Source organism: Pseudophryne corroboree, chromosome 8 (genome assembly GCF_028390025.1).
Source record: "Pseudophryne corroboree isolate aPseCor3 chromosome 8, aPseCor3.hap2, whole genome shotgun sequence".
NCBI classification, from domain to species: domain Eukaryota; kingdom Metazoa; phylum Chordata; class Amphibia; order Anura; family Myobatrachidae; genus Pseudophryne; species Pseudophryne corroboree.
Genome location: NC_086451.1, coordinates 242,814,981 through 242,841,716, shown reverse-complemented (window position 1 = coordinate 242,841,716; position 26,736 = coordinate 242,814,981). Strand labels below are relative to the sequence as shown.

Genomic DNA, 26,736 nt, shown 5'->3' with positions numbered 1-26,736 from the left:
GTTCAAATATTTCAGATTTAGAATAGGTCTCACCTAGCCTTCTGGCTTCAGTACCACCATATAGTGTGGAATAATACCCCTTTCCTTGTTGTAGGAGGGGTAATTTTATTATCACCTGCTGGGAATACAGCTTGTGAATTGTTTTCAATACTGCCTCCCTGTCGGAGGGAGACATTGGTACAGCAGACTACAGGAACCTGCGAGGGGGAAACGTCTCGACATTCCAATCTGTACCCCTTGGATACTACTTGTAGGATCCAGGGGTCCTGTACGGTCCCAGCGTCATGCTGAGAACTTGGTAGAAGCGGTGGAGAGCTTCTGTTCCTGGGAATGGGCTGCCTGCTGCAGTCTTCTTCCCTTTCCTCTATCCCTGGGCAGATATGACTCTTATAGGGACGAAAGGACTGAGGCTGAAAAGACGGTGTCTTTTTCTGCAGAGATGTGACTTAGGGTAAAAAACGGTGGATTTTCCAGCAGTTGCCGTGGCCACCAGGTCCCATGGACCGACCCCAAATAATTCCTCCCCTTTATACGGCAATACATCTTTGTGCCGTTTGGAATCTGCATCACCTGACCACTGTCGTGTCCATAAACATCTTCTTGCAGATATGGACATCGCATTTACTCTTGATGCCAGAGTGCAAATATCCCTCTGCGCATCTCGCATATATAGAAATGCATCCTTTAAATGCTCTATAGTCAATAAAATACTGTCCCTGTCAAGGGTATCAATATTTTTAGTCAGGGAATCCGACCAAGCCACCTCAGCTCTGCACATCCAGGCTGAGGCGATCGCTGGTCGCAGTATAACACCAGCATGTGTGTGTATACTTTTTAGGATATTTTCCAGCCTCCTATCAGCTGGCTCCTTAAGTACGGCCCTATCTGTAGATGGTACCGCCACTTTTTCTGATAAGCATGTGAGCGCCTTATCCACCCTAAGGGGTGTTTCCCAACGCGCCCTAACTTCTGGCGGGAAAAGGTATACCGCCAATAATTTTCTATCGGGGGAAACCCACGCATCATCACACACTTCATTTAATTTATCTGATTCAGGAAAAACTACAGGTAGTTTTTTCACATCCCACATAATACCCTTTTTTGTGGTACTTGTAGTATCAGAAATATGTAACACCTCCTTCATTGCCCTTAACGTGTGGCCCTAAAGGAAAATACGTTTGTTTCTTCACCGTCGACACTGAAATCAGTGTCCGTGTCTGGGTCTGTGTCGACTGACTGAGGTAAATGGGCGTTTTACAGCCCCTGACGGTGTTTGAGACGCCTGGACAGGTACTAATTTGTTCGCCGGCCGTCTCATGTCGTCAACCGGCTTGCAGCGTGTTGACATTATCACGTAATTCCATAAATAAGCCATCCATTCCGGTGTCGACTCCCTAGAGAGTGACATCACCATTACAGGCAATTTGCTCCGCCTCCTCACCAACATTTTCCTCATACATGTCGACACACACGTACCGACATACAGCACACACATAGGGAATGCTCTGATAGAGGACAGGACCCACTAGCCCTTTGGGGAGACAGAGGGAGAGTTTGCCAGCACACACCAAAACGCTATAATTATACAGGGACAACCTTTATATAAGTGTTCCTCCCTTATAGCATTTTAATATATATTCATATCGCCAAATCAGTGCCCCCCCTCTCTGTTTTAACCCTGTTTCTGTAGTGCAGTGCAGGGGAGAGCATGGGAGCCTTCCCACCAGCATTTCTGTGAGGGAAAATGGCGCTGTGTGCTGAGGAGAATAGGTCCCGCCCCCTTTTCGGCGGGCTTCTTCTCCGGAGTCTGTGATATCTGGCAGGGGTTAAATACATCCATATAGCCTCAAGGGCTATATGTGATGTATTTTTCGCCATACAGGTATTATACATTGCTGCCCAGGGCGCCCCCCCCCCCGCGCCCTGCACCCTCCGTGACCGCTGTGTGAAGTGTGCTGACAACAATGGCGCACAGCTGCAGTGCTGTGCGCTACCTGATGAAGACTGAAAGTCTTCTGCCGCCTGGTTCCGGACCTCTTCAATCTTCAGCATCTGCAAGGGGGGTCGGCGGCGCGGCTCCGGGACGAACCCCAGGGCGAGACCTGTGTTCCGACTCCCTCTGGAGCTAATGGTGTCCAGTAGCCTAAGAAGCCAATCCATCCTGCACGCAGGTGAGTTCACTTCTCTCCCCTAAGTCCCTCGATGCAGTGAGCCTATTGCCAGCAGGACTCACTGAAAATAAAGAACCTAAAAACTTTTTCTAAGCAACTCTTTAAGAGAGCCACCTAGATTGCACCCTGCTCGGACGGGCACAAAAACCTAACTGAGGCTTGGAGGAGGGTCATAGGGGGAGGAGCCAGTACACACCATGTGATCCTAAAAGCTTACTTTTTGTGCCCTGTCTCCTGCGGAGCCGCTATTCCCCATGGTCCTGACGGAGTCCCCAGCATCCACTAGGACGTTAGAGAAATTGACATTGCATTAATTCTAGAGCCCAGTAGGCAAATGTCCCTCTGGGCATCCCTCATATATAGGACAGAGTCTTTTATATGCCCCAGGGTCAGCATAATGGTATCCCTGTCCAAAGTATCCATTTCCTCAGACAGATTATCTGTCCACGCTGCTACAGCACTACACATCCAAGCCGACGCAATTGCCGGCCTCAGTAGAGTCCCTGAATGTGTATAAACAGATTTCAGGATACTTTCCTGCTTTCTATCTGCAGGATCCTTTAGGGCGGCCGTTTCCTGTGACGGCAGGGCCACCTTCTTAGATAAGCGTGTGAGAGCTTTATCTACCCTAGGGGAGGATTCCCAGCGCACCCTGTCCGCGGGCGGGAAAGGGTACGCCATTAGTAACCTTTTGGAAATCAGGACTTTCTTATCAGCGGAATCCCACGCTCTTTCACATAACTCATTCAACTCATGTGAAGGGGGGAAAAAAGTCACCTCTTGCTTTTTCTCCCCATACATATAAACCCTCTTGTCAGGGACAGGGTTTACCTCTGATATGTGTAAAACATCCTTCATCGCTACAATCATGTAGCGGATAGCTTTTGTCATTTTAGGTTGCAATTTTGCATAATCGTCGTCGACACTGGAGTTAGAATCCGTGTCGACATCTGTGTCAACCATTTTGGATAGTGGGCGCTTTTGAGACCCTGAGGGCATCTGCGCTGTAGGATCAGGCATGGGTTGAACTCCTGACTGGCCCAAGGTATCAGCTTTATCCAACCTTTTATGTAAGGAGTTCACATTATCATTTAACACCTTTCCACATATCCATCCAATCAGGTGTCGGCACAGTCGGTGGCGACACGTCCCTCAACTGCACTTGCTCTGCCTCCACATAGCCCTCTTCGTCAAACATGTCGACACACGCGTACCGACACCACACACACAGGGGAAGCTCTAAATGAGGACAGGACCCCCACAAGGCCTTTTGGAGAGACAGAGAGAGAGTATGCCAGCACACACCCCAGCGCTATATGACCCAGGAATAACACTAACTTAGTGTTTACCCAGCAGCTGCTGTATTGTGATTAATGCGCCTAAATTTATGTGCCCCACCCTCTTTTTTTACCCTTCTACCGTGATTCTGCAGGGGAGAGCCTGGGGAGCTTCCTCTCAGCTGAGCTGTGGAAGGAAAATGTCGCTGGTGAGTGCTGAGGAAGAAGGCCCCGCCCCCTCAGCGGCGGTGGGGGCTCATGCATATAACAGTGTCCAACTGTCTATATGCTGCTTTCGCCAGGAGGTATCAACTGCTGCCCAGGCTCCCCCCGCACCCTACAGTGACCGGAGTGTGTGAGTTAGTGTGGGCGCACACACTGCATAGGGACCAGGGGCACACACACACACACACACACACACACACACACAGTATAGGGACCAGGGGCACACACACAGTATAGGGACCAGGGGCACACACACACACTGTATAGGGACCAGGGGCACACACACACACTGTATAGGGACCAGGGGCACACACACACACTGTATAGGGACCAGGGGCACACACACACACTGTATAGGGACCAGGGGCACACACACACACTGTATAGGGACCAGGGGCACACACACACACTGTATAGGGACCAGGGGCACACACACACACACACTGTATAGGGACCAGGGGCACACACACACTGTATAGGGACCAGGGGCACACACACTGTATAGGGACCAGGGGCACACACACACACACTGTATAGGGACCAGGGGCACACACACACACACTGTATAGGGACCAGGGGCACACACACACACACTGTATAGGGACCAGGGGCACACACACACACTGTATAGGGACCAGGGGCACACACACACACTGTATAGGGACCAGGGGCACACACACACACTGTATAGGGACCAGGGGCACACACACACACTGTATAGGGACCAGGGGCACACACACACACTGTATAGGGACCAGGGGCACACACACACACTGTATAGGGACCAGGGGCACACACACACACTGTATAGGGACCAGGGGCACACACACACACTGTATAGGGACCAGGGGCACACACACACACTGTATAGGGACCAGGGGCACACACACACACTGTATAGGGACCAGGGGCACACACACACACTGTATAGGGACCAGGGGCACACACACACTGTATAGGGACCAGGGGCACACACACACACACTGTATAGGGACCAGGGGCACACACACACACACACACACACACACACACACACTGTATAGGGACCAGGGGCACACACACACACACACACTGTATAGGGACCAGGGGCACACACACACACTGTATAGGGACCAGGGGCACACACACACACTGTATAGGGACCAGGGGCACACACACACACTGTATAGGGACCAGGGGCACACACACACACTGTATAGGGACCAGGGGCACACACACACACACACACACACACACACACACACACACACACTGTATAGGGACCAGGGGCACACACACACTGTATAGGGACCAGGGGCGCGCACACACACTGTAGAGGGACCAGGGGCACGCGCACAGATTGTATATGGGCACACTGACATACACACAGATTGTATATGGGCACACTGACATACACGTGTTGTACAGGGGGAGCTGTTGGCCAGGTAGAGAAACATACCTTCTACATCTCTTCTGTGCTACAGGGCAGCTCCAGCTCGTTTAGATGCTGCACTGTGTCCCACTCCCTTTTCCCAGGCATGGGAGGGAGGGCTGTGTGCTCAGGGCTGCCAGAGACCGGAAGTCTTGTGAAGGCTCCCCTGTCAGAGGAGCCTGTAGTATCCAGTGCGGAATGCAGCAGCATGAGTGACAGTGACTCAGTCACTGTCTGACTGCCGCGCGCCCTCATCAGTCCCGTGCTCTACGCAGCCGCAGTTGTAACCAAATCTCAAAGCAGCTGTCTTACCTGAGCTCCAGCTGTTTGCGTTTCTGTACATCTTGGTTGTGTAACTCCTCCAATCTGTGCAACTCCTCCTGTCGCCTCATTAGATCTGAAAAGATAAATAAAAAAATAAAACATTTTTTTTTAGGATTGTTTAAAAAGGAGCTGTAATTCCCATGCCCAAATGCATTGCCTGTAACACATTTCTTATTCATCTAATTGGGGGGGATCACTGGACCATGGGCATATAGAGCTCCATTTAGGATTTTGGTACTTAATATTTAAACTCTACAGTGTGTCGCTAACCTGCAGAAGAGGGGCAGTGAGGGGAGGAAACAATTCTCTCTTTATGGCTTCAAGCTGCTTGACTGAAGCACTTCAGGACAAAAAAAAAAATAAAAAAAATAAAAAAATAAAAATAGGATTTTGGTACTTACTGATAAATCCTTTTCTCCTAGTCCGTAGAGGATGCTGGGGACTCCAAAAGGACCATGGGGTATAGACGGGATCCGCAGGAGCTTGGGCACACTAAAAAGGACTTAATCTGGGTGTGAACTGGCTCCTCCCTCTATGCCCCTTCTCCAGACCCCAGTTATAGGAACTGTGCCCAGGAGAGACAGACATTTCAAGGAAAGATTTTTGTTTTAACTAAGGGCTACCAAACTACCAGCCCACACCATAAACATACCGTACAACCGGAATAACCTCAAACCAGATAACAGTATACATTAATGCCAGCAACAAGCTGCAACAAACCAATACACAACCCGTGTATAAACTAAATTAACCAGCAAGAAAAAACACTGCAAGTAATAGTCCGCAACAGGGACGGGCGCCCAGCATCCTCTACGGACTAGGAGAAAAGGATTTATCGTTAAGTACCAAAATCCTATTTTCGCTTACGTCCTAGAGGATGCTCGGGACTCCAAAAGGACCATGGGGATTATACCAAAGCTCCAGAACGGGCGGGAGAGTGTGGATGACTCTGCAGCACCGACTGAGCAAACGCCATGTCCCATCGGCCAGGGTATCAAATTTATAGAACTTAGCGAACGTGTTAGAACCCGACCAAGTAGCCGCTCGGCAAAGTTGTAACGCCAAAACGCCCCGGGCAGCCGCCCAAGATAAACCCACTTTCCTGGTAGAATGGGCTTTTACAGACTTCGGTACCGGTAGTCCGACCGAAGAATGAGCCTGCTGGATCGTACTACAAATCCAGCGTGCAATAGTCTCTTTTGAAGCGGGATGACCAATCCTGTTGGCAGCATACAAAACAAAACGCCTCAGTCTTCCTAGTAACAGCTGTCCTAGAGACGTAGATTTTCAACGCTCTTACAACATCTAGAGGTTTCGGAATCGCCACCGTTTCCGTAGCCACCGGAAACACAATAGGTTGGTTAATGTGAAATGAAGAAACCACCTTCGGTAGAAATTGTTGACGAGTCCTCAATTCCACCCTATCCGAATGAAAAATAAAGTACGGGCTCTTATGAGATAAAGCCGCCAAAAGCATACCAACTTCCAAGTGAGAAACTGCAACTCAACCTTACGCAAAGGTTCAAACCAGGAAGACATGAGAAACCGTAAGACGACATCAAGGTCCCATGGAGCTACAGGAGGTACAAACGGAGGATTGATATGCATTACTCCTTTCACAAAGGTATGAATCTCCGGGAGGGCAGCTAATTCTTTTTGAAAGAAAACAGATAAAGCCGAAATCTGCACTTTGATGGAACCCAATTTCAGGCCTGCATCTACGCCCGCCTGTAAAAAGTGGAGAAAACGACCCAAGTGAAAAACCTCCGCAGGAGCCCCTTTAGCCTCACACCAGGAAACATACTTCCTCCAAATACGATGATAGTGTTTCGCCGTAACCTCCTTCCTAGCCTTAATGAGAGTTGGAATGACCTCCCTGGGAATACCCTTACGAGCTAAGATCTGGCGCTCAACCCTCCAGGCTGGCAATCACTGATCAAAGGGATTCCATCTTGAACACTTTCAAGTATGGATTGAGGGATTTTAGATTTAGAATTGGTCTGACCGAACCGTCCGGTTTCGGCACCACAAAGAGGCTAGAGTAGAACCCCTCCCCCCGCTGGGACGGGAACAATGACCCTCTGCAGACACAATTTTTGAATCGCTGCCCGGACCACCTCCCTGTCTGCTTAGAAGCTGGCCAACCCATCTTGGCAGCATCATAGAGAACAAACAACGTATCCGTCTTACGAACTGTAGACGTTCTGGATACATAAACGCGTAATGCGCGTACCACATCCAGAGTTCCAGAAAGTGCTGTTAACACAGGAACTACTATTGGTTGATTGATGTGAAAAGACGACACTACCTTTGGTAAGAAAGCGGGATTCGTCCAAAGTTCCGCTCTGTCATCATGAAACACCAAATACGGTGGCTTGCATGACAAGGAACCCAAATCTGAAACGCGCCTTGCCGAAGCTAAGGCTAGAAGAAATTTTTTTTCCAAGTGAGTAACTTTATATCCACTTGCTGCAAGGGTTAAAAATATGAAGACTGTAAGAAATCTAAAACCAGATTCAAGTCCCATGGCGCTGTAGGTGGAATGAATGGAGGCTGTACTCTGAGGACACCTTGTAGAAAAGTGTGTACCGACGGCAATAGAGCCAATCGTCTTTGAAAATAAATCGACAACGCAGATACCTGCACCTTCAGTGTAGATAAACGCAGTCGTCCATCTAACCCCGTCTGTAGAAATAACAAAAGACGGAATAACTTGAAAGATGATGTGATTTCTTGAAGTTAACAATCCAATAGTGGTGAACCAGTACATTGTACGTTAGCAGCGCAAGTTGGAGAAGCATCTGTTGAGACGGGGCTTTGATGAGCAGATCTAAATACGGAACTATTGTCACTCCCAGGGATCTGAGATGAGCCATCATCACAGACATCACTTTGGTGAATACCCGAGGTGCTGAAGAAAGGCCAAACGGTAGAGCCTGAAACTGGTAAATGGTTCTGGCGTATTGCAAACTGCAAGAACCTCTGATGAGGCTGCCAAATCGGAATGTGTAAGTACGCATCCTTGAGATCTAGCGCAATCATGAATTCCTTTGGCTCTAAACCTGCAATCACTGAGCGAAGAGATTCCATCTTGAATCTGTAGTAAGTTACGTACCGATTGAGACCCTTTAAGTTCAATATTGGCCTGACTGAGCCATCCGGCTTCGGTACCACAAACAGACTGGAATAATAACCCTGACCCTGTTGGTGTACAGGGACCGGAATCAAAACTGCTGAATCCAGTAGGGACTGAATGGCAATTTGCAGAACCGCCCTCTTGTCGTCCGAGAGAGGTAGGACTGTCTTGAAAAACAGCAGTGGCGGAAGACAGTCAAACTCTATTTTGTAACCTCTTAACACTAAATAGCTGATCCACCCATCTGCGGATGTCTGGAACCACGCAAAATAGAACGTCTGAAGGCGTGCTCCCACAATCGGAGAACCGAGATGGGCTGGTAGCCAGTCATGCCACTGGCTTGTCGGTGACCTTAGCGTCCGGACGACTTCTGTTGGTTTGTTGGAAACTACGTCCACGACCCCGTCTACCAGGCGTGGCTGTTCCTCTGCCACGTCCGCAAAAGGACTGAGGTCTAAAGGATTTGAACGCAGGTCCAGAGTACCTCAGTCTTGGTACCGGTGGAGGCAATGGTAAGAAAACCGACTTTCCTACCGTGGCCTCAGAAATCCATTTGTCCAATTCAGGACCAAACAACTTCTCGCCACCGTAATTTAACGCCTCTATACCTCTTTTGACCTCTGCCTCCGCTTGCCAAGAACGCAGCCAGAGAGCTCGTCGTACTGTAACCAGTGACGATGAAATGCGAGAAGTGAGCTGACAGACGTCAGTAGAAGCTGTACATAGATACTCCGCAGCCTCACACATTTGATCAGCAAGAAGTATAAGGTGTTCGTCATGTAGGGCAGACTTGAGTTCTGTTATCCATACTATGAGCGCCTTAGTGACCCAGATGCCAACCAAGCCAGGTCTCAGCAGCACTCCTGCTGCTACATACATGGACTTTAGCATAGTTTCTATTTTGCGATCTGAAGGGTCTTTAAGCGTAGTAGTAGCTGGCACTGGTATGGTTAATTTGTTTGTAAGTTTCAACACTGACGAATCAACTATTGGTGGATTCTCCCATGTACATGTCACAGAGTCTGGAAACGGGTAACTAGACTTAAATCTGCGAGGTATAGAAAACAGTTTATCTGGAGTCTGTCGTGTTTCTACTAACATTTTAAGAGACTCCGAAACAGGAAAAAACACATTGGAGTTCCGACCAACATACCTGGACTCCTGTGGTGACGCTCCGACGGGGCATCTCTGTAAGCGCCAGCCAGCCTTCCTGCAGGATGTCTGTATGGCTGTGAGGAGGGTACTCTTTTATTGAGGACCGACACGCCAAAGCTGCTTGTAGCAGCTTGCACTATCCCTGACCCTGCCTTTTGGAAGGGGGAAAGGGATATGTATGAAGAAAAAATATTAACTTTTGAGACTTACCGCTGCCCTGCTGCCGGAATCTTCTGCTGGTGGAGCGGCCCGACACGCACCGCATGCAGCGGTGTCCGGCCAACTCCGGAGAGCTCAGTGTCTCCCTCAGCCGAGGCCCATCCCAAGCCGCACGCAGCTGCGATAGGACCCCGCCGGCAGCTCCCGCGGTGCAGACTGGCAGTGGCAGAGCAGTCAGTCTGTGTAAGAAAGAAAAAGAAAAAGAAAAAATTCTTCAGCTAAAACCCAAGTGAACCAGCTCCCTCGGGCACTAAGACTGGCTTGGAGGGGAGATAGTAGGGGAGGAGCTAGCCACAGTGTTAGAATTTTAAAGTGCCAGCTCCCAATTACTGCCTACTATTTCCCCATTGTAACTACGCTCCAGTGGCCCCTAGTGGATGAAGGAGAAAAGAGGATTTTGGTACTTACCGATAAAGCCATTTCTCTGAATCTTCTAGGGGACACTGGAGTCCTATACAGTAGGGGTGTGAAGCTTGCAACCGGAGGTGTGGCACAATCTAAAATTAGCATTGTCTGCACAGCCGGTTCCTCCCCCTTCACATCCCTCCTCCCTCAGTTTGGAAAATTTGACAGAGAATAGGACATGATACTAGAGCACCTGGCGAGGAACCGAACCGTACAACATAGCAAACAGCATCCAAGAAACTCTTAACCGAAAAACCAACGCTGTTTGTACGAACTGTTTAAACAAGAACTTTTAACACAGCAGGTTGACAGCACCGAGGCGGGCGTCCAGTGTCCCCTAGAGGATTCAGAGAAATGGATTTATCGGTAAGTACAAAAATCCTCTTTTCTCTTTCATCCACTAGGGGACACTGGAGTCCTATACAGTAGGGGACGTCCCAAAATTATCCCCCAGGGAGGGAGTGCTGTCGGCGACCTGCAAAACCAAACGTCCGAACTTAGAAACTTCAGACGCAAAGGTATCAAACTTGTAAACTTTCGCGAACGTGTGGGCTGAGGACCACATCGCCGCTCTGCAAAGTTAAGTAGTGGAAATACCTCTGGCAGCCGCCCCGGAGGCACCCACCGATCGGGTGGTATGAGCACCCGTCTGTACCAGAACCTGTTTACCACAGGAACTATAAGCTTGCCGAATGGCAAGTCTAATCCATCGAGACAGACTGCTTAGAAACCGGCCAAACCTTCTTTGGCCCATATAAAAGGACAAACAAATTGTCCGACTTCCTGAAGGATGACGTAACGTGTACGTACACCCGCAAAGCTCGGGCAACAACCAAGGACACGTCCCCATCTGCGAGACAATGGAAAGATGGGACCACAATTTGCTGGTTTACATGAAACCCTGAAACAACCTTAGGAAGGAAATCTGCTCTTGTACGGAGTTCCGCCCGATCCTCATGAAAAATAATTAAATAAAAAAGGACTCTTACACAATAAGGCTCCTAACTCAGAAACCCGCCCAGCCGAAGCCAAGGCCAGCAACAACGTTACCTTCCAAGAGAGATATTTCAGGTCTGTTCTCGCTAACGGCTCAAACAGTGGCGATTTTTTTTTTTTAAATCTAACACCAAATTTAGATCCCATGGTGCAGTGGGAGGACGAAAAGGGGGCCTTATCCTCAGAACCCCCTGTAAAAAGGTTTGAACCTCTGGCAAGAATGCGAACCGCTGTTGAAAAAGGATGGAAAGAGTCGACACTTGAACCTTCAGAGATCCCAGCCGCAGACCTAACTCTAGGCCGGCCTGAAGGAAAAGTAAAAGTCTGGATAAGTGGAAGTTCGTCGAATTCCATCCACCAGTTCCTTACACCAGTCGATGTACTTCTTCCAAATTCTGTAGTCATGCCCCGGCGGTGACCGATTTTCGAGCTGCAATCATCGTAGGAATAGCTGTTCTAGGTATCCCTCTGTTCCTCAAGATCCTGGTCTCAATAACCACGCCGTTAAACGCAGCCTGTTCAGGTCCACATGTAGAAACGGGCCTTGAGATAGCAGGTCCTCTCTCTGGAGGTAACCGCCACGGTTTGTCCGCTAACAAGCCTTGTATATCAGAGTACCAACTCCTGCGTGGCTAATCTGGTGCGATTAGAATCGCCCATACTCGCTCTCGTTTCAGCCTCTTCAGAACCCTGGGAATGAGTGGGAACGGTGGAAAGATGTAAACCTTTCGTACCCCCAAGGAAGCGTCAATGCGTCCACTCCTTCTGCTGCCGGATCCCTTGTTCTGGACACAACGGGGCAGCTGACGGTTCTGCCGAGACGCCATGAGGTCCACTTGAGGAAGACCCCCATCACTCACTACCATGATGAAAATCCGTGGATGCAGGCACCACTCTCCTGGGTGCATGTCCTGTCGACTGAGATAATCTGCTTCCCAGTTCTCCACACCTGGAATGAACACAGTTGATAGTATGACGTTTCGCCTTTCCGCTCATACCAATATCTTGCCATTCTGCTCCTTGTTCCTCCCTGACGGTTTATGCAAGCCGTCGTTGTGACATTGTCCGACTGTACCCTCACGTAGTGATTCCTGACTAAGTCTTCGTCGAGGAGAAGTGCATTGTAAACTGCTCTTAGTTCGAGAATGTTGATGGGCAATCTCCATCGTCCCTGAAACGGATGGTCCTCGAAGACGGCACCCCAACCTCTGAGGCTGGCGTCCGTTGTCAGGATTTTCCAATTCCATATCCCGAATCTCTTACCTGCTGCGAGATTCTTGTGCAACGACCACCAAATCAAGGAGACTCGTACGTGTGGTTGAAGTCGGATCCGGCGATGAAGAAGCCAGTGTGAACCGGCTCCCTGAGCAAGGAGGTTCATCTGGAACGGTCGTGAATGAAGCCTGCCGTACTGGAGAGCTTCGAACGATGCCACCATTTTTCCGAGAAATTGTACACAGAGGCGCAGAGACACCGATGGTGTCCCTAGTACTTGATCTACTAACCTCTGTATATCCCTGATCTTGGATTCTGGCAGAAAAATCTTTAACTGTACCGTGTCCAAGATGAGACCAAGGAATTGAATTCGTTGAGTCGGAGTGAGGTTGGATTTCTGGAAGTTCACAATCCAGCCGTGTTGAACGAGAAATCGGTGAGACGTCTGAACATCTTTGATCAGCTTCTCTTGAGAGGAGGCCTTGATCAGAAGATCGTCTAGATAGGGTATGATCGTGACTCCCACCATTCTCAACCCCGCAACCATGATTGCCATTATCTTTGTGAAGATCCTCGGCACCGACGATAGACCAAATGGCAGGGCTCTGAATTGGTAATGATCCCTCACCAGTGCAAACATTAGGTAAGCTTGGTGGGGAGCCCAAATTGGAATATGCAGGTATGCATCCTTTATATTCATGGACACCATGAATTCACCCTGTTCCAGACCTGCAATGACCGACTGGATTGATTCCATCTTGAAGCTGTATATCTTTAGAAACTAGTTTAAAACTTTTAAATTGAGGATCGGCCTGACCGTTCAGTCTGGCTTTGGCACAACATACAGACTGGAATAAAAACCCGTTCCTCTGAGAGGCAGGAACTGTAGTAATGACCGCAATAATTTTTTTTTGGATGGCTGTCAGTAGCGCTTCTGCCTTCTGAGGGCATTGAGGCAGACCCGTTGTAAAAAACTGACTGAGGTCTCTGTTGAAAATCCAGTCTGTACCCCTGGGAGATTATGTCGTTGATCCAAGGATCTGGAGAGGTGACTGTACATATGTCCCGAAAACCTTCCAGACGGGCGCCCACCAAGGGGGATCCCAGGTGGGCCAGAAGACCGTCATGCCACGGTCTTGTCAACAGGTTTAACCTGTTGTCTGGCTGCTGCCTGTGCGCGGCCTCTACCTCTGCCTCCACGGACTTGTGTACCAAAACCTCGTCCTCGAAGGGACCGCGATCTAAATGAATTAAATGCCGGTCCCGAATATCCTCTTTTAGTCTGTGGAACGGCTCTCGTATATGGAGTAGGCAGAAAAGTAGATTTTCCTGCTGTAGCCCGCGAAATCCACTTATCCAACGCAACACCGAAAAGCATTTCTCCCCCAAACGGGATAGATTCCACCGCCTTCTTGGTGTCAGAGTCGCCTTGCCATTCTGAGCCATAAAATCAGTCTAGCCGATATAGCCGAAGCGGAGATGCGCGAAGCTATTCTGCTAAGATCCTGTGAGGCTTGACACAAGTATGAAGCAGACTCACGAATGTGGTACGCCAGTTGGGTAATCTCTTCCAAGCTATTTTCCTCCTCAATAGCTTGTACAATACACCCAGACCACGCGCCCATGGACTTGTTTACCCAAGCACATACGATCGCAGGTCTCTGTGCTGCACCTGCTGCCATGAATATTGACTTTAAAGTAGTGTCCACCTTCCTATCTGACACATCCTTTAAAGTCGTCACATTAGGTATCGGCAATATTGTCTTCTTCGATAACCTTCCTAGGGAAGCATCCACTACAGGTGGAGTCTCCCACTTATCCATGACACCCTTGGGTAGGGGATAAGTTGCTTGAAACCTCTTTGGAAATTGAAAGCGTTTGTCCGGCTGTTTCCAAGCCTCCTCCATCTGAGATTGGAGGGATTTAGGAATGGGAAACACCGCAGAACGCGGCTTCTGGGATTAGAATAAATCGAATTCTTCTGGTTCCTTGACGTCTTCCGCCTTGAAGTCAAGGATCTCTTTCACCGCTTCAATCAAAGACTCAATACCCGAGAGTGCCGTGTCTACTTCTGGAAAATCGGCGCCCAGGGTAGATTCCATTAACTCACCTTCCTCCGTATCAATGAGAGGATCTCCTTCCTCGTCTGGTTCGGTTATGATAGGAAGAGGTCTTAACTGCCTTGCGCACATTCGTCTCTGCATGTGCTCGCGGCGTTAACTTGATGAGAAATTCCTCCATCGTCTTAGAGAAGCCCGTAGCCCATTCTGATTGCTGTCTGCGGGATTCCGCCATCTCCTGTGAGATTCTATTTGCCAGGTTGTCTTCCCATGACCTAGGCGGAGCACTGCTCCTAGGTGGAGCGTCCTTGTCCAAGCAGGAGTCGCACACCCCGGAGCTGCCAACCCTCAAGCTCTTTTTGTTTCACTTCGCACAAACATAGCAGGTCTTGGAAGTCTTGGTTGGTGCTTTAGACATGCTATTTAAACCCCGTACTAGGGTATTACGCAGCGCTTTCACCTTTTAAACTAGGAAGAGAAAGACTGAGGGAAGACGGAAGCGAAGGTATTGGAACCGGCTGGCAAACTTATCCCTTCAATATGTACAAGGAGGGAAAATGACAAAACCAAAACTAAATAAATAAAAAAAAAAATAATAATAATAATTCATCAGCCATTTTGCAACCTCCACAGCCCGAACTGTAACTCAGCTACGATGGTGAGGTTGTCCACGTGCTTCCTAGTATTTTCTTCAGGATCTTTGCATAGAATTCCTTTGAAAATGTAAATAGTAATATAATTAAATTGTTCAGGAAAATAATAATAATAATAAATATATATATATATATATATATATATATATATATATATATATATATATATATATATATATATATATATATATATATATATATATATATATATATAACTTTCTACCAGCAGAGGGAGCTACAGCTACACTAAAAAATGCTCGATGTCAATACTAGAGAGAGGGTTTATATCCTCCCCTTAGAATGGCGCCAGGAGTAAAAAGTAAAATGGCCGACATTAAAAATTATTAGTCGCTTCATAAACTAAAGTGCGCCTTCCAGCCTTCTGTGCTATGCTATGGGGAGGTGCGCTGATCGTCTACCAGGTGAGTGTCTGCAAACCTGTAGTCCCAGCCAGCCTCACACTCTCTCTGCACTCCGCTCCGTCCCGCACTCTGGGACCGCCCGCCGCAGCGCTCAGCCGAGCTCTTGCGGCGTCTGACCTCTCCTGCCTGTACGCGCTACGGGACATCTCTCACTAAGTCCCGTAGCGGCGATAAGAGTTTAGTGCGCAGAAGTTTCCCCCGGCGCGTCAGGAGAACTTGAGCTCTCAGCATAGAATCTCACTCTAGAAAAGGGAGACCGAGATCGCTGCCGCTGTGTAGCATAAGCCCACCAGTTAACTGTATCTAAAGTGGGATTAGAAACCAGGGGAACTCTTGTAATGTTTAATTAATAGGGCAAGGAAGGAAACTAAGAAACCTAACAGGGCCCTTCGTAAAAAAACAGTACTCACTCTGTTTTAGATGAGGATTTTCCAGATGAGAGATGCAGGTCCCTTCAATAGGGATCTTTGTCTCTCTATATAAGTCAGCCTTGTCTCCCTTTTATTAGGTGGACGCAGCTACCAAATGTTTTAGTCAGGAGCTCATAGCTCCATGTGCTACCTCCTAGCACAATTTTCAAAACTGAGGGAGGAGGGATGTCAAGGGGGAGGAACCGGCTGTGCAGACAATACTGATTTAGATTGTGCCACACCTCTGGTTGCAAGCTTCACACCCCTAATGTCTAAGGAACTCCAGTGTCCCCTAGTGGATGAAAGAGAAAACACTGAGTTACTCTGGTATATGGAGGGGTGGAGTGTTCTAAATTTAAATATTCAGTGCCCTGTTCCTATGGAGGCCGTCCATATCCCCAAGAGTACTCCAGTGACCCCTAGTGGATGAAAAAGAAAAGAAGTCACTGATAAAGTGTCAAAGAAAGGAAAGGGAGGGGGAGGGAAATCAACGGAGTCCAGGAATAGGAAGAGCTTGGGATTGGAAACATGGAGACCAGACGGTGTGGTATTTACCAGTAGTTATTTTAGAAGCTATTAATATATTCCATGGAAGCAATAAAATAAATTTTTGCCATTGGTGGTGGGCCGTGGTTCTTTCAATGATTAGCCATTAGGGACTTAGCGGCATTACAAATATGGGTGATTAGTTTATCCTTGGCTTTGGAAACGTGGCATTAAGTAAGTCGTTCATAGGTTCTAAAGCAACATCAATGCCAAGGGCTTGATGGATCACTTTGTGAACTTTGTTCAAATATAGAAGACTAGAGGGACAGGTCCTCCAAATATGTTAAAATGTGCCCACCTTTCCGCATGACCTCCAACATTTGTCGGATGCTGTAAGCAAAATAGAATGGAGCTTGGCAGGGACTAAATAGGAATTTAATACCTACTGGTAAATCCTTTTCTCCTAGTCCGTAGTGGATACTGTGGTCTTGTACTTAGTACCATGGGGGTATAGATCGGGTCCACTGGAACCTGGCACTTTAAAACCTTTAGAGAGTGAATGAGTGAGTGTGTGTGTGTGTGAGTGAGTGTTGGCTCCTCCCCTCTATGCCCCTCCTCAGTCTTGGAAAACTGTGCCTGAGGAGACAGACATAACATGAGAGAAGAAACAATACAACAGCGGTGAGGCAACAAGCAAACACATAAATGAAAGGAGGGCGCTAACCAGAACAGAGGATTGCAACACCAACCTAACCAGGAGAGCGCCGCTATCCCAACAACGTAACTGGACCGCAACGCCGATCCAACCAAATACTTACACAGGTAAGCAGGAACGAAGCACTGAGGCGGGCACCCAGTATCCACTACGGACTAGGAGAAAATAAGATTTTACTTACCGGTAAATCTATTTCTTGTAGTCCGTAGTGGATGCTGGGGACTCCGTAAGGATCATGGGGATAGATGGGCTCTGCAGGAGACATGGGCACTTTAAGAAAGAATTTAGGTTCTGGTGTGCTCTGGCTCCTCCCTCTATGCCCCTCCTCCAGACCTCAGTTAGAGAAACTGTGCCCAGAAGAGCTGACAGTACAAGGAAAGGCCACACCAATCACACCGTATAACTTGTGATAAACTTACCCAGTTAACAGTATGAACAACAACAGAGCATCAGGTCAACCCTGATGCAACCATAATATAACCCTTATTGAAGCAATAACTATCTACAAGTATTGCATAAGAATTCCGCACTTGGGACGGGCGCCCAGCATCCACTACGGACGATGAGAAATAGATTTACCGGTGAGTAAAATCTTATTTTCTCTAACGTCCTAGTGGATGCTGGGGACTCCGTAAGGACCATGGGGATTATACCACAGCTCCCAAACGGGCGGGAGAGTGCGGGTGACTCTGCAGCACCGATTGAGCAAACATGAGGTCCTCCTCAGCCAGGGTATCAAATTTGTAGACCTTTCCAAAAAAGTGTTTGAACCTGACCAAGTAGCCGCTCGGCAAAGCTGTAATGCCGAGACCCCTCGGGCAGCCGCCCAAGAAGAGCTCACCTTCCTAGTGGAATGGGCCTTAACTGATTTTGGCAGCGGCAATCCAGCCGCAGAATGAGCCTGCTGAATCGTGTTACAGATCCAGCGAGCAATAGTTTGCTTTGAAGCAGGAGCACCAAGCTTGTTGAAAGCATACAGGATAAACTAAGAATCTGTTTTTCTGACCCTAGCCGTTCTGGCTACATAAACCTTCAAAGCCCTGACCACATCAAGCAACTCGGAATCCTCCAAGTCAGTAGTAGCCACAGGCACCACAATAGGTTCGATTATATGAAAGGATGAAACCACTTTCGGCAGAAATTGTGAACGGGTCCACAATTCTGCTCTATCCGCATGGAAAACCAGATAGGGGCTTTTATGTGACAAAGCCGCCAACTCTGACACACGCATAGCCAAAGCCAAGGCTAATAGCATGACCACCTTCCACGTGAGATATTTCAACTCCACCGTTTTAAGTGGTTCAAACCAGTGGGATTTCAGGAAACTCAACACCACGTTAAGATCCCAAGGTGCCACTGGAGGCACAAAAGGGGGCTGAATATGCAGCACTCCCTTTACAAACGTCTGAACTTCAGGTAGAGAAGCCAACTCCTTTTGAAAGAAAATGGATCGGGCCGAAATCTGGACCTTAATGGAACCCAATTTTAGGCCCAAATTCTCTCCGGACTGTAGGAAGTGAAGGAAACGGCCCAGCTGGAACTCCTCCATAGGAGCATTCCTGGCCTCACACCAAGCAACATATTTTCGCCATATACGGTGATAATGTTGAGCTGTCACGTCCTTCCTAGCCTGCATCAGCGTAGGAATGACCTCATCCGGAATGCCTTTCTCTGCTAGGATTCGGCGTTCAACCGCCATGGCGTCAAACGCAGCCGCGGTAAGTCTTGGAACAGACAGGGCCCTTGTTGCAACAAGTCCTGTCTTAGAGGAAGAGGCCACGGGTCCTCTGTGAGCAGTTCTTGCAGATCTGGATACAGAGTCCTTCGTGGCCAACCTGGAACAATGAGTATTGTTCTCACTGCTCTTTTTCTTATTATCCTCAGCACCTTGGGTATGAGAGGAAGAGGAGGAAATACATAGACCGACTGGAACACCCACGGTGTCACCAGGGCGTCTACAGCCATCGCCTGACGGTCTCTTGACCTGGCGCAATACCTCTGTAGCTTTTTGTTGAGTCGGGATGCCATCATGTCCACCTGTGGCAATTCCCATCGATTTATAATCTGCACGAAGACTTCCTGATGAAGTCCCCACTCTCCCGGGTGGAGTTAGTGTCTGCTGAGGAAGTCTGCTTCCCAGATGTCCACTGCTGACAGTGCGCTTACGTGATTCTCCGCCCAGTGAAGAATTCTGGCAGCTTCCGCCATCGCCACTCTGCTCCTTGTGCCGCCTTGGCGGTTTACATGAGCCACTGCGGTGTTGTTGTCCGACTGAATCAGAACCGGTTGGTCGCGAAGCAGGGTCTCTGCTTGACGTAGGGCGTTGTATATGGGCCTTAGTTCCAGGATGTTGATGTGAAGGCAAGTTTTCTTCCGTGTGTGACTGCACCCCAACCTCTGAGGCTTGCGTCCGTGGTCACCAGGACCAAGTCCTGAATGCCGAATCTGCGGCCCTCGAGAAGGTGAGCGCTCTGCAGCCACCACAGGAGTGACACCCTGGCCCTGGGGGATAGGGTGATTACCGATGCATCTGAAGATGTGATCCGGACCACTTGTCCGGTAAGTCCCATTGAAAAGTCCTCGCATGGAACCTGCCGAAGGGAGTGGCCTCGTATGATGCCACCATCTTTCCCAGGACACGAGTGCAGTGATGCACTGACACCTGTTTTGGTTTTAATAGGTTCCTGACCAGTGTCATGAGTTCCTGAACTTTATCCATCGGGAGATAAACCCTTTTCTGGTCTGTATCTAGAATCATACCCAGGAAAGGCAGACGAGTCGTAGGAACCAACCGCGACTTTGGAATATTTAGAATCCAGCCGTGTTGCCGTAACACTTCCAGAGAAGGTGCTACACTGATCAGCAACTGCTCTCTTGATCTCGCTTTTATGAGAAGATCGTCCAAGTATGGGATAATTGTGACTCCTTGCTTCCGCAGGAGTACCATCATTTCCGCCATTACCTTGGTAATTATTCTCGGTGCCGTGGAGAGATCAAACGGCAACGTCTGAAATTGGTTATGACAATCCTGTACCACAAACCAGAGGTACGCCTGATGAGGTGGATAAATGGGGACATGAAGGTATGCATCCTTTATGTCCAGAGACACCATAAAATCCCCCCCTTCCAGGCTTGCGATGACAGCTCTCAGCGATTCCATCTTGAACTTGAACCTTTTCAGGTATATGTTCAGGGATTTTAAATTCAGTATGGGTCTGACCGAACCGTCCGGTTTTGGGACTACAAACATGGTCTAATAATAACAACCCCTTCCCTGCTGAAGGAGAGGAACCTTGACCACCACCTGTTGAAGATACAATTTGTGATATGCAGTTAACACTATTTCCCTCTCGTGGGGGGAAGCTGGCAGGGCCGATTTGAGGTATCGGTGAGGGGGCATCTCCTCAAATTCCAGCTTGTATCCCTGAGACACAATATCTATTGCCCAGGGATCCAACTGGGAGTGAACCCACTTGTGGCTGAAATTTCAAAGACGTGCCCCCACCGGGCCTAGCTCCGCCTGTGGAGCCCCAACGTCATGCGGTGGATTTTGTAGAGACCGGGGAGGACTTCTGTTCCTGGGAACTAGCTGTGTTGTGCAGCTTCTTTCCTCTGCCCCTGCCTCTGGCAAGAAAGGACGCACCTCGGACTTTGTTTTTCTGCGATCGAAAGGACTGCATTTGATAATACGGTGCTCTTAGGCTGTGAGAAAACATACTGCAAAAAATTTGACTTTCCAGCAGTAGCTGTGGAGACTAGGTCCGAGAGACCCTCCCCAAACAATTCATCACCCTTGTAAGGTAAAACCTCCATATACCTTTTTGAGTCGGCATCACCTGTCCATTGCAGAGTCCACAGGACCCTTCTGGCAGAAATTGACATAGCATTTATTCTAGAACCCAGGAGACTAATGTCTCTTTGAGCATATCATATAAAGGACAGCGACTTTAATATGCCCCAAGGTAAACAATACAGTATCCTTGTCTAAGGTCTCAATTTCCTCAGATAAGGTATCCGTCCATGCTGCTACAGCACTACACACCCAGGCAGACACGATCGCCGGCCTCAGCAAGGTACCCGAATGTGTATAAATGGACTTCAGGGTAACCTCCTGTTTGCGATCTGCAGCATCTTTGATGGTAGCCATATCCTGTGACGGCAGGGCTACCTTCTTGGATAAGCGTGTTAAAGCTTTGTCCACCTTAGGGGAGGATTGCCAGCGTAACCTGTCCGTTGGCGGGAAAGGATACGCCATAATAATCCTTTTGAAAATCTGCAGTTTTTTATCTGGAGATTCCCAAGCCTTTTCGCATAACTCATTTAGCTCGTGTGAGGGGGGAAAGGTTACCTCCGGTTTCTTTTCCCCATACATATGCACCCTCTTGTCAGGGACTGGGGTTTCCTCTGATCTGCAACACATCCTTAATTGCTATAATCATATAACGGATGGATTTAGCCAATTTAGGCTGCAACTTTGCATCATCGTAATCGACACTGGAGTCAGAATCCATGTCGGTATCTGTGTCAATTTGGGATAGTGGGCGCCTCTGAGACATAGGATCAGGCACGGGTTGAGACCCTGACTGTCCTGAGGCTTCAGCTTTTTCTAACCTTTTATGCAAGGAATTAACATCATTTAAAACCTTCCACATATCCATCCAATCAGGTGTCGGCGCCGTCGGCGGAGACACCACATTCATTTGCTCCCGCTCTGCTTCCACATAGCCTTCCTCGTCAAACATGTCGACAGAAGCGTACCGACACCACACACACAGGGAATGTCCTTTTTGAAGACAGTTCCCCCACAAGGCCCGAGAGAGAGAGAGAGAGAGAGAGAGAGAGAGAGAGAGAGAGAGAGAGAGAGAGAGAGAGAGAGAGAGAGAGAGAGAGAGAGAGAGTGCCAGCACACACCCCAGCGCTATAAACCCAGGAATAACACAGTGACTTAATGTTAACCCAGTAGCTGCTGATTATATTGATTTTTGCGCCTAATTATGTGCCCCCCCCTCTCTTTTTACCCTCTTCTACCGTGTATCTGCAGGGGAGAGCCTGGGGAGCTTCCTCTCAGTGGAGCTGTGGAGAAAAAAAAAAATAAGATTTTACTTACCGATAAATCTATTTCTCGTAGTCCGTAGTGGATGCTGGGACTCCGTCAGGACCATGGGGAATAGCGGCTCCGCAGGAGACAGGGCACAAAATTTAAAAGTTTGACCACTAGGTGGTGTGTACTGGCTCCTCCCCCTATGACCCTCCTCCAAGCCTCAGTTAGGATACTGTGCCCGGACGAGCGTACACAATAAGGAAGGATTTTGAATCCCGGGTAAGACTCATACCAGCCACACCAATCACACCGTACAACTTGTGATCTGAACCCAGTTAACAGTATGACAAACGTAGGAGCCTCTGAACAGACGGCTCACAACAATAACAACCCGATTTTTTTTGTAACAATAACTATGTACAAGTATTGCAGACAATCCGCACTTGGGATGGGCGCCCAGCATCCACTACGGACTACGAGAAATAGATTTATCGGTAAGTAAAATCTTATTTTCTCTGACGTCCTAGTGGATGCTGGGACTCCGTCAGGACCATGGGGATTATACCAAAGCGCCCAAACGGGCGGGAGAGTGCGGATGACTCTGCAGCACCGAATGAGAGAACTCCAGGTCCTCCTTAGCCAGGGTATCAAATTTGTAGAATTTTACAAACGTGTTCTCCCCTGACCACGTAGCTGCTCGGCAGAGTTGTAATGCAGAGACCCCTCGGGCAGCCGCCCAAGATGAGCCCACCTTCCTTGTGGAATGGGCCTTGACAGATTTAGGCTGTGGCAGGCCTGCCACAGAATGTGCAAGTTGAATTGTGCTACAAATCCAACGAGCAATCGTCTGCTTAGAAGCAGGAGCACCCAGCTTGTTGGGTGCATACAGTATAAACAGCGAGTCAGATTTTCTGACTCCAGCCGTCCTTGAAATATATATTTTCAATGCTCTGACAACGTCCAGCAACTTGGAATCCTCCAAATCGCTAGTAGCCGCAGGCACCACAATAGGCTGGTTCAGGTGAAACGCTGAAACCACCTTAGGCAGAAAGTGAGGACGCGTCCGCAGTTCTGCCCTGTCCGAATGGAAAATCAGATATGGGCTTTTATACGATAAAGCCGCCAATTCTGACACTCTCCTGGCTGAAGCCAGGGCCAGTAGCATGGTTACTTTCCATGTAAGATGTTTCAAATCCACCGATTTGAGTGGCTCAAACCAATGGGATTTGAGAAAATCCAAAACTACATTAAGATCCCACGGTGCCACTGGGGGCACAACCGGGGGCTGTATATGTAGTACTCCTTTTACAAAAGTCTGGACTTCAGGAACTGAAGCCAATTCTTTCTGGAAGAAAATCGACAGGGCCGAAATTTGAACCTTAATGGACCCTAATTTGAGGCCCATAGACAATCCTGTTTGCAGGAAATGTAGGAATCGACCCAGTTGAAATTCCTCCGTCGGGGCCTTCCTGGCCTCACACCACGCAACATATTTTCTCCAAATGCGGTGATAATGTTGTGCAGTCACCTCCTTCCTGGCTTTTACCAGGGTAGGGATGACCTCTTCCGGAATGCCTTTTTCCCTTAGGATTCGGCGTTCAACCGCCATGCCGTCAAACGCAGCCGCGGTAAGTCTTGGAATAGACACGGTCCCTGCTGAAGCAGGTCCCGTCTTAGAGGTAGAGGCCACGGATCTTCCGTGAGCATCTCCTGAAGTTCCGGGTACCAAGTTCTTCTTGGCCAATCCGGAGCCACGAGTATCGTTCTTACTCCCCTTTGCCGTATAATTCTCAGTACTTTTGGTATGAGAGGCAGAGGAGGAAACATACACACTGACTGGTACACCCATGGTGTTACCAGAGCGTCTACAGCTATTGCCTGAGGGTCTCTTGACCTGGCGCAATACCTGTCCAGTTTTTTGTTGAGGCGGGACGCCATCATGTCCACCATTGGTCTTTCCCAATGGACCACAATCATGTGGAAGACTTCTGGATGAAGTCCCCACTCTCCCGGGTGCAGATTGTGTCTGCTGAGGAAGTCTGCTTCCCAGTTGTCCACTCCCGGGATGAACACAGCTGACAGTGCTAACACATGATTTTCTGCCCAGCGGAGAATCCTTGCAGCTTCTGCCATTGCCCTCCTGCTTCTTGTGCCGCCCTGTCTGTTTACGTGGGCGACTGCCGTGATGTTGTCCGACTGAATCAACACCGGCTGACCCTGAAGCAGAGGTTTTGCCAGGCTTAGAGCATTGTAGATTGCTCTTAGCTCCAGTATATTTATGTGAAGAGACGTCTCCAGGCTTGACCACACGCCCTGGAAGTTTCTTCCCTGTGTGACCGCTCCCCAGCCTCTCAGGCTGGCATCCGTGGTCACTAGGACCCAGTTCTGTATGCCGAATCTGCGGCCCTCTAACAGATGAGCACTCCACTATAGCAGAGACACTTGTCCTTGTGGACAATTTTATCCGCTGATGCATCTGCAGATGCGATCCGGACCATTTGTCCAGCAGATCCCACTGAAAAGTTCGTGCATGGAATCTGCCGAATGGAATCGCTTCGTAAGAAGCTACCATTTTTCCCAGGACTCTTGTGCATTGATGCAGATACTTTTCCTGGTTTTAGGAGGTTCCTGACTAGATCGGATAACTCCCTGGCTTTCTCCTCCGGAAGAAATACCTTTTTCTGAACAGTGTCCAGAATCATCCCTAGGAACAACAGACGTGTCGTCGGGATCAGTTGGGATTTTGGAAAATTCAGAATCCACCCGTGTTGTTGGAGCACTACTTGGGTTAGTGCTACTCCGACCTCCAGCTGTTCTCTGGATCTTGCCCTTATCAGGAGATCGTCCAAGTAAGGGATAATTAAGACGCCTTCTCTTCGAAGAAGGATCATCATTTCGGCCATTACCTTGGTAAAGACCCGGGGTGCCGTGGACAATCCAAACGGCAGCGTCTGAAACTGATGACAGTTTTGGACCACGAACCTGAGGTACCCTTGGTGTGAAGGACAAATTGGAACATGAAGGTAAGCATCCTTGATGTCCAAGGACACCATAAAATCCCCTTCTTCCAGATTCGCTATCACTGCTCTGAGTGACTCCATCTTGAACTTGAATTTTTGTATGTACAGGTTCAGAGATTTTAGATTTAGAATCGGTCTTACCGAGCCGTCCGGCTTCGGTACCACAAATAGCGTGGAGTAATACCCCTGTCCCTGTTGTAGGAGGGGTACCTTGACTATCACCTGCTGAGAATACAGCTTGTGAATGGCCTCCAATACCGTCGCCCTGTCGGAGGGAGACGTTGGCAAAGCAGACTTTAGGAAACGGCGAGGAGGGGACTTCTCGAATTCCAACCTGTAACCCTGAGATACTACCTGCAGGATCCAGGGGTCCACCTGCGAGTGAGCCCACTGTGCGCTGAAATGTTTGAGGCGACCCCCCACCGCCCCTGAGTCTGCTTGTAAGGTCCCAGCGTCATCCTGACGCCTTTGTAGAAGCCGGGGAGGGCTTCTGCTCCTGGGAAGGAGCTGCTTGTTGCAGTCTCTTACCCTTTCCTTTGCCTCGGGGCAAATAGGAATGTCCTTTTGCTCGTTTGTTCTTATAGGAACGAAAGGACTGCGGCTGAAAAGCCTGCGGCTTTTTCTGCTGGGAGGGGACCTGGGGTAAAAAGGTGGATTTTCCGGCCGTTGCCACCAGATCCGATAGACCGACCCCAAATAATTCCTCCCCCTTATACGGCAATACTTTCATATGTCGTTTGGAATCCGCATCACCTGACCACTGGCGCGTCCATAACCCTCTTCTGGCAAAAATGGACATCGCACTTACTCTTGATGCCAGAGTGTCTATAGTCCGTAAAATACTGTCCCTTATCCAGGGTATCAATATTTTCAGACAGTGACTCCGACCAAGCCACGCCAGCACTGCACATCCAGGCTGAGGCGATTGCTGGTCTCAGTATAACACCCGTATGTGTGTATATACTTTTTAATGTATTCTCCAGCCTCCTATCAGCTGGATCCTTGAGGGCGGCCGTATCAGGAGACGGTAACGCCACTTGCTTTGATAAGCGTGTGAGCGCCTTATCCACCCTAGGAGGTGTTTCCCAGCGCGCCCTAACCTCTGGCGGGAAAGGGTATAATGCCAATAACTTCTTTGAAATTAGCAGTTTTCTATCTGGGGTAACCCACGCTTCATCACACACTTCATTCAGTTCCTCTGATTCAGGAAAAACCATCGGTAGTTTTTTCACACCCCACATAATACCCCTTTTTGTGGTACTTGCAGTATCAGAGATATGCAAAGCCTCCTTCATTGCCGTGATCATATAACGTGTGGCCCTACTGGAAAATACGTTTGTTTCTTCACCGTCGACACTGGATTCAGTGTCAGTGTCTGGGTCTGTGTCGACCGAC

The 26,736-nt window shown here is 48.8% G+C and overlaps 1 protein-coding gene across 2 annotated transcripts in view; it reads right to left on the bottom strand.

Moving 5' to 3' along the window:
* Nucleotides 1-26,736, bottom strand: part of NONO (non-POU domain containing octamer binding) — a 72,952-nt gene that overhangs the window by 14,146 nt on the left and 32,070 nt on the right. For both annotated transcript variants that reach the window (XM_063937147.1, XM_063937148.1), the window contains exon 7: nucleotides 5,397-5,481. In XM_063937147.1, coding sequence (XP_063793217.1) covers nucleotides 5,397-5,481 — 85 coding nt within the window. The remainder of the gene's footprint in view (nucleotides 1-5,396; nucleotides 5,482-26,736) is intronic.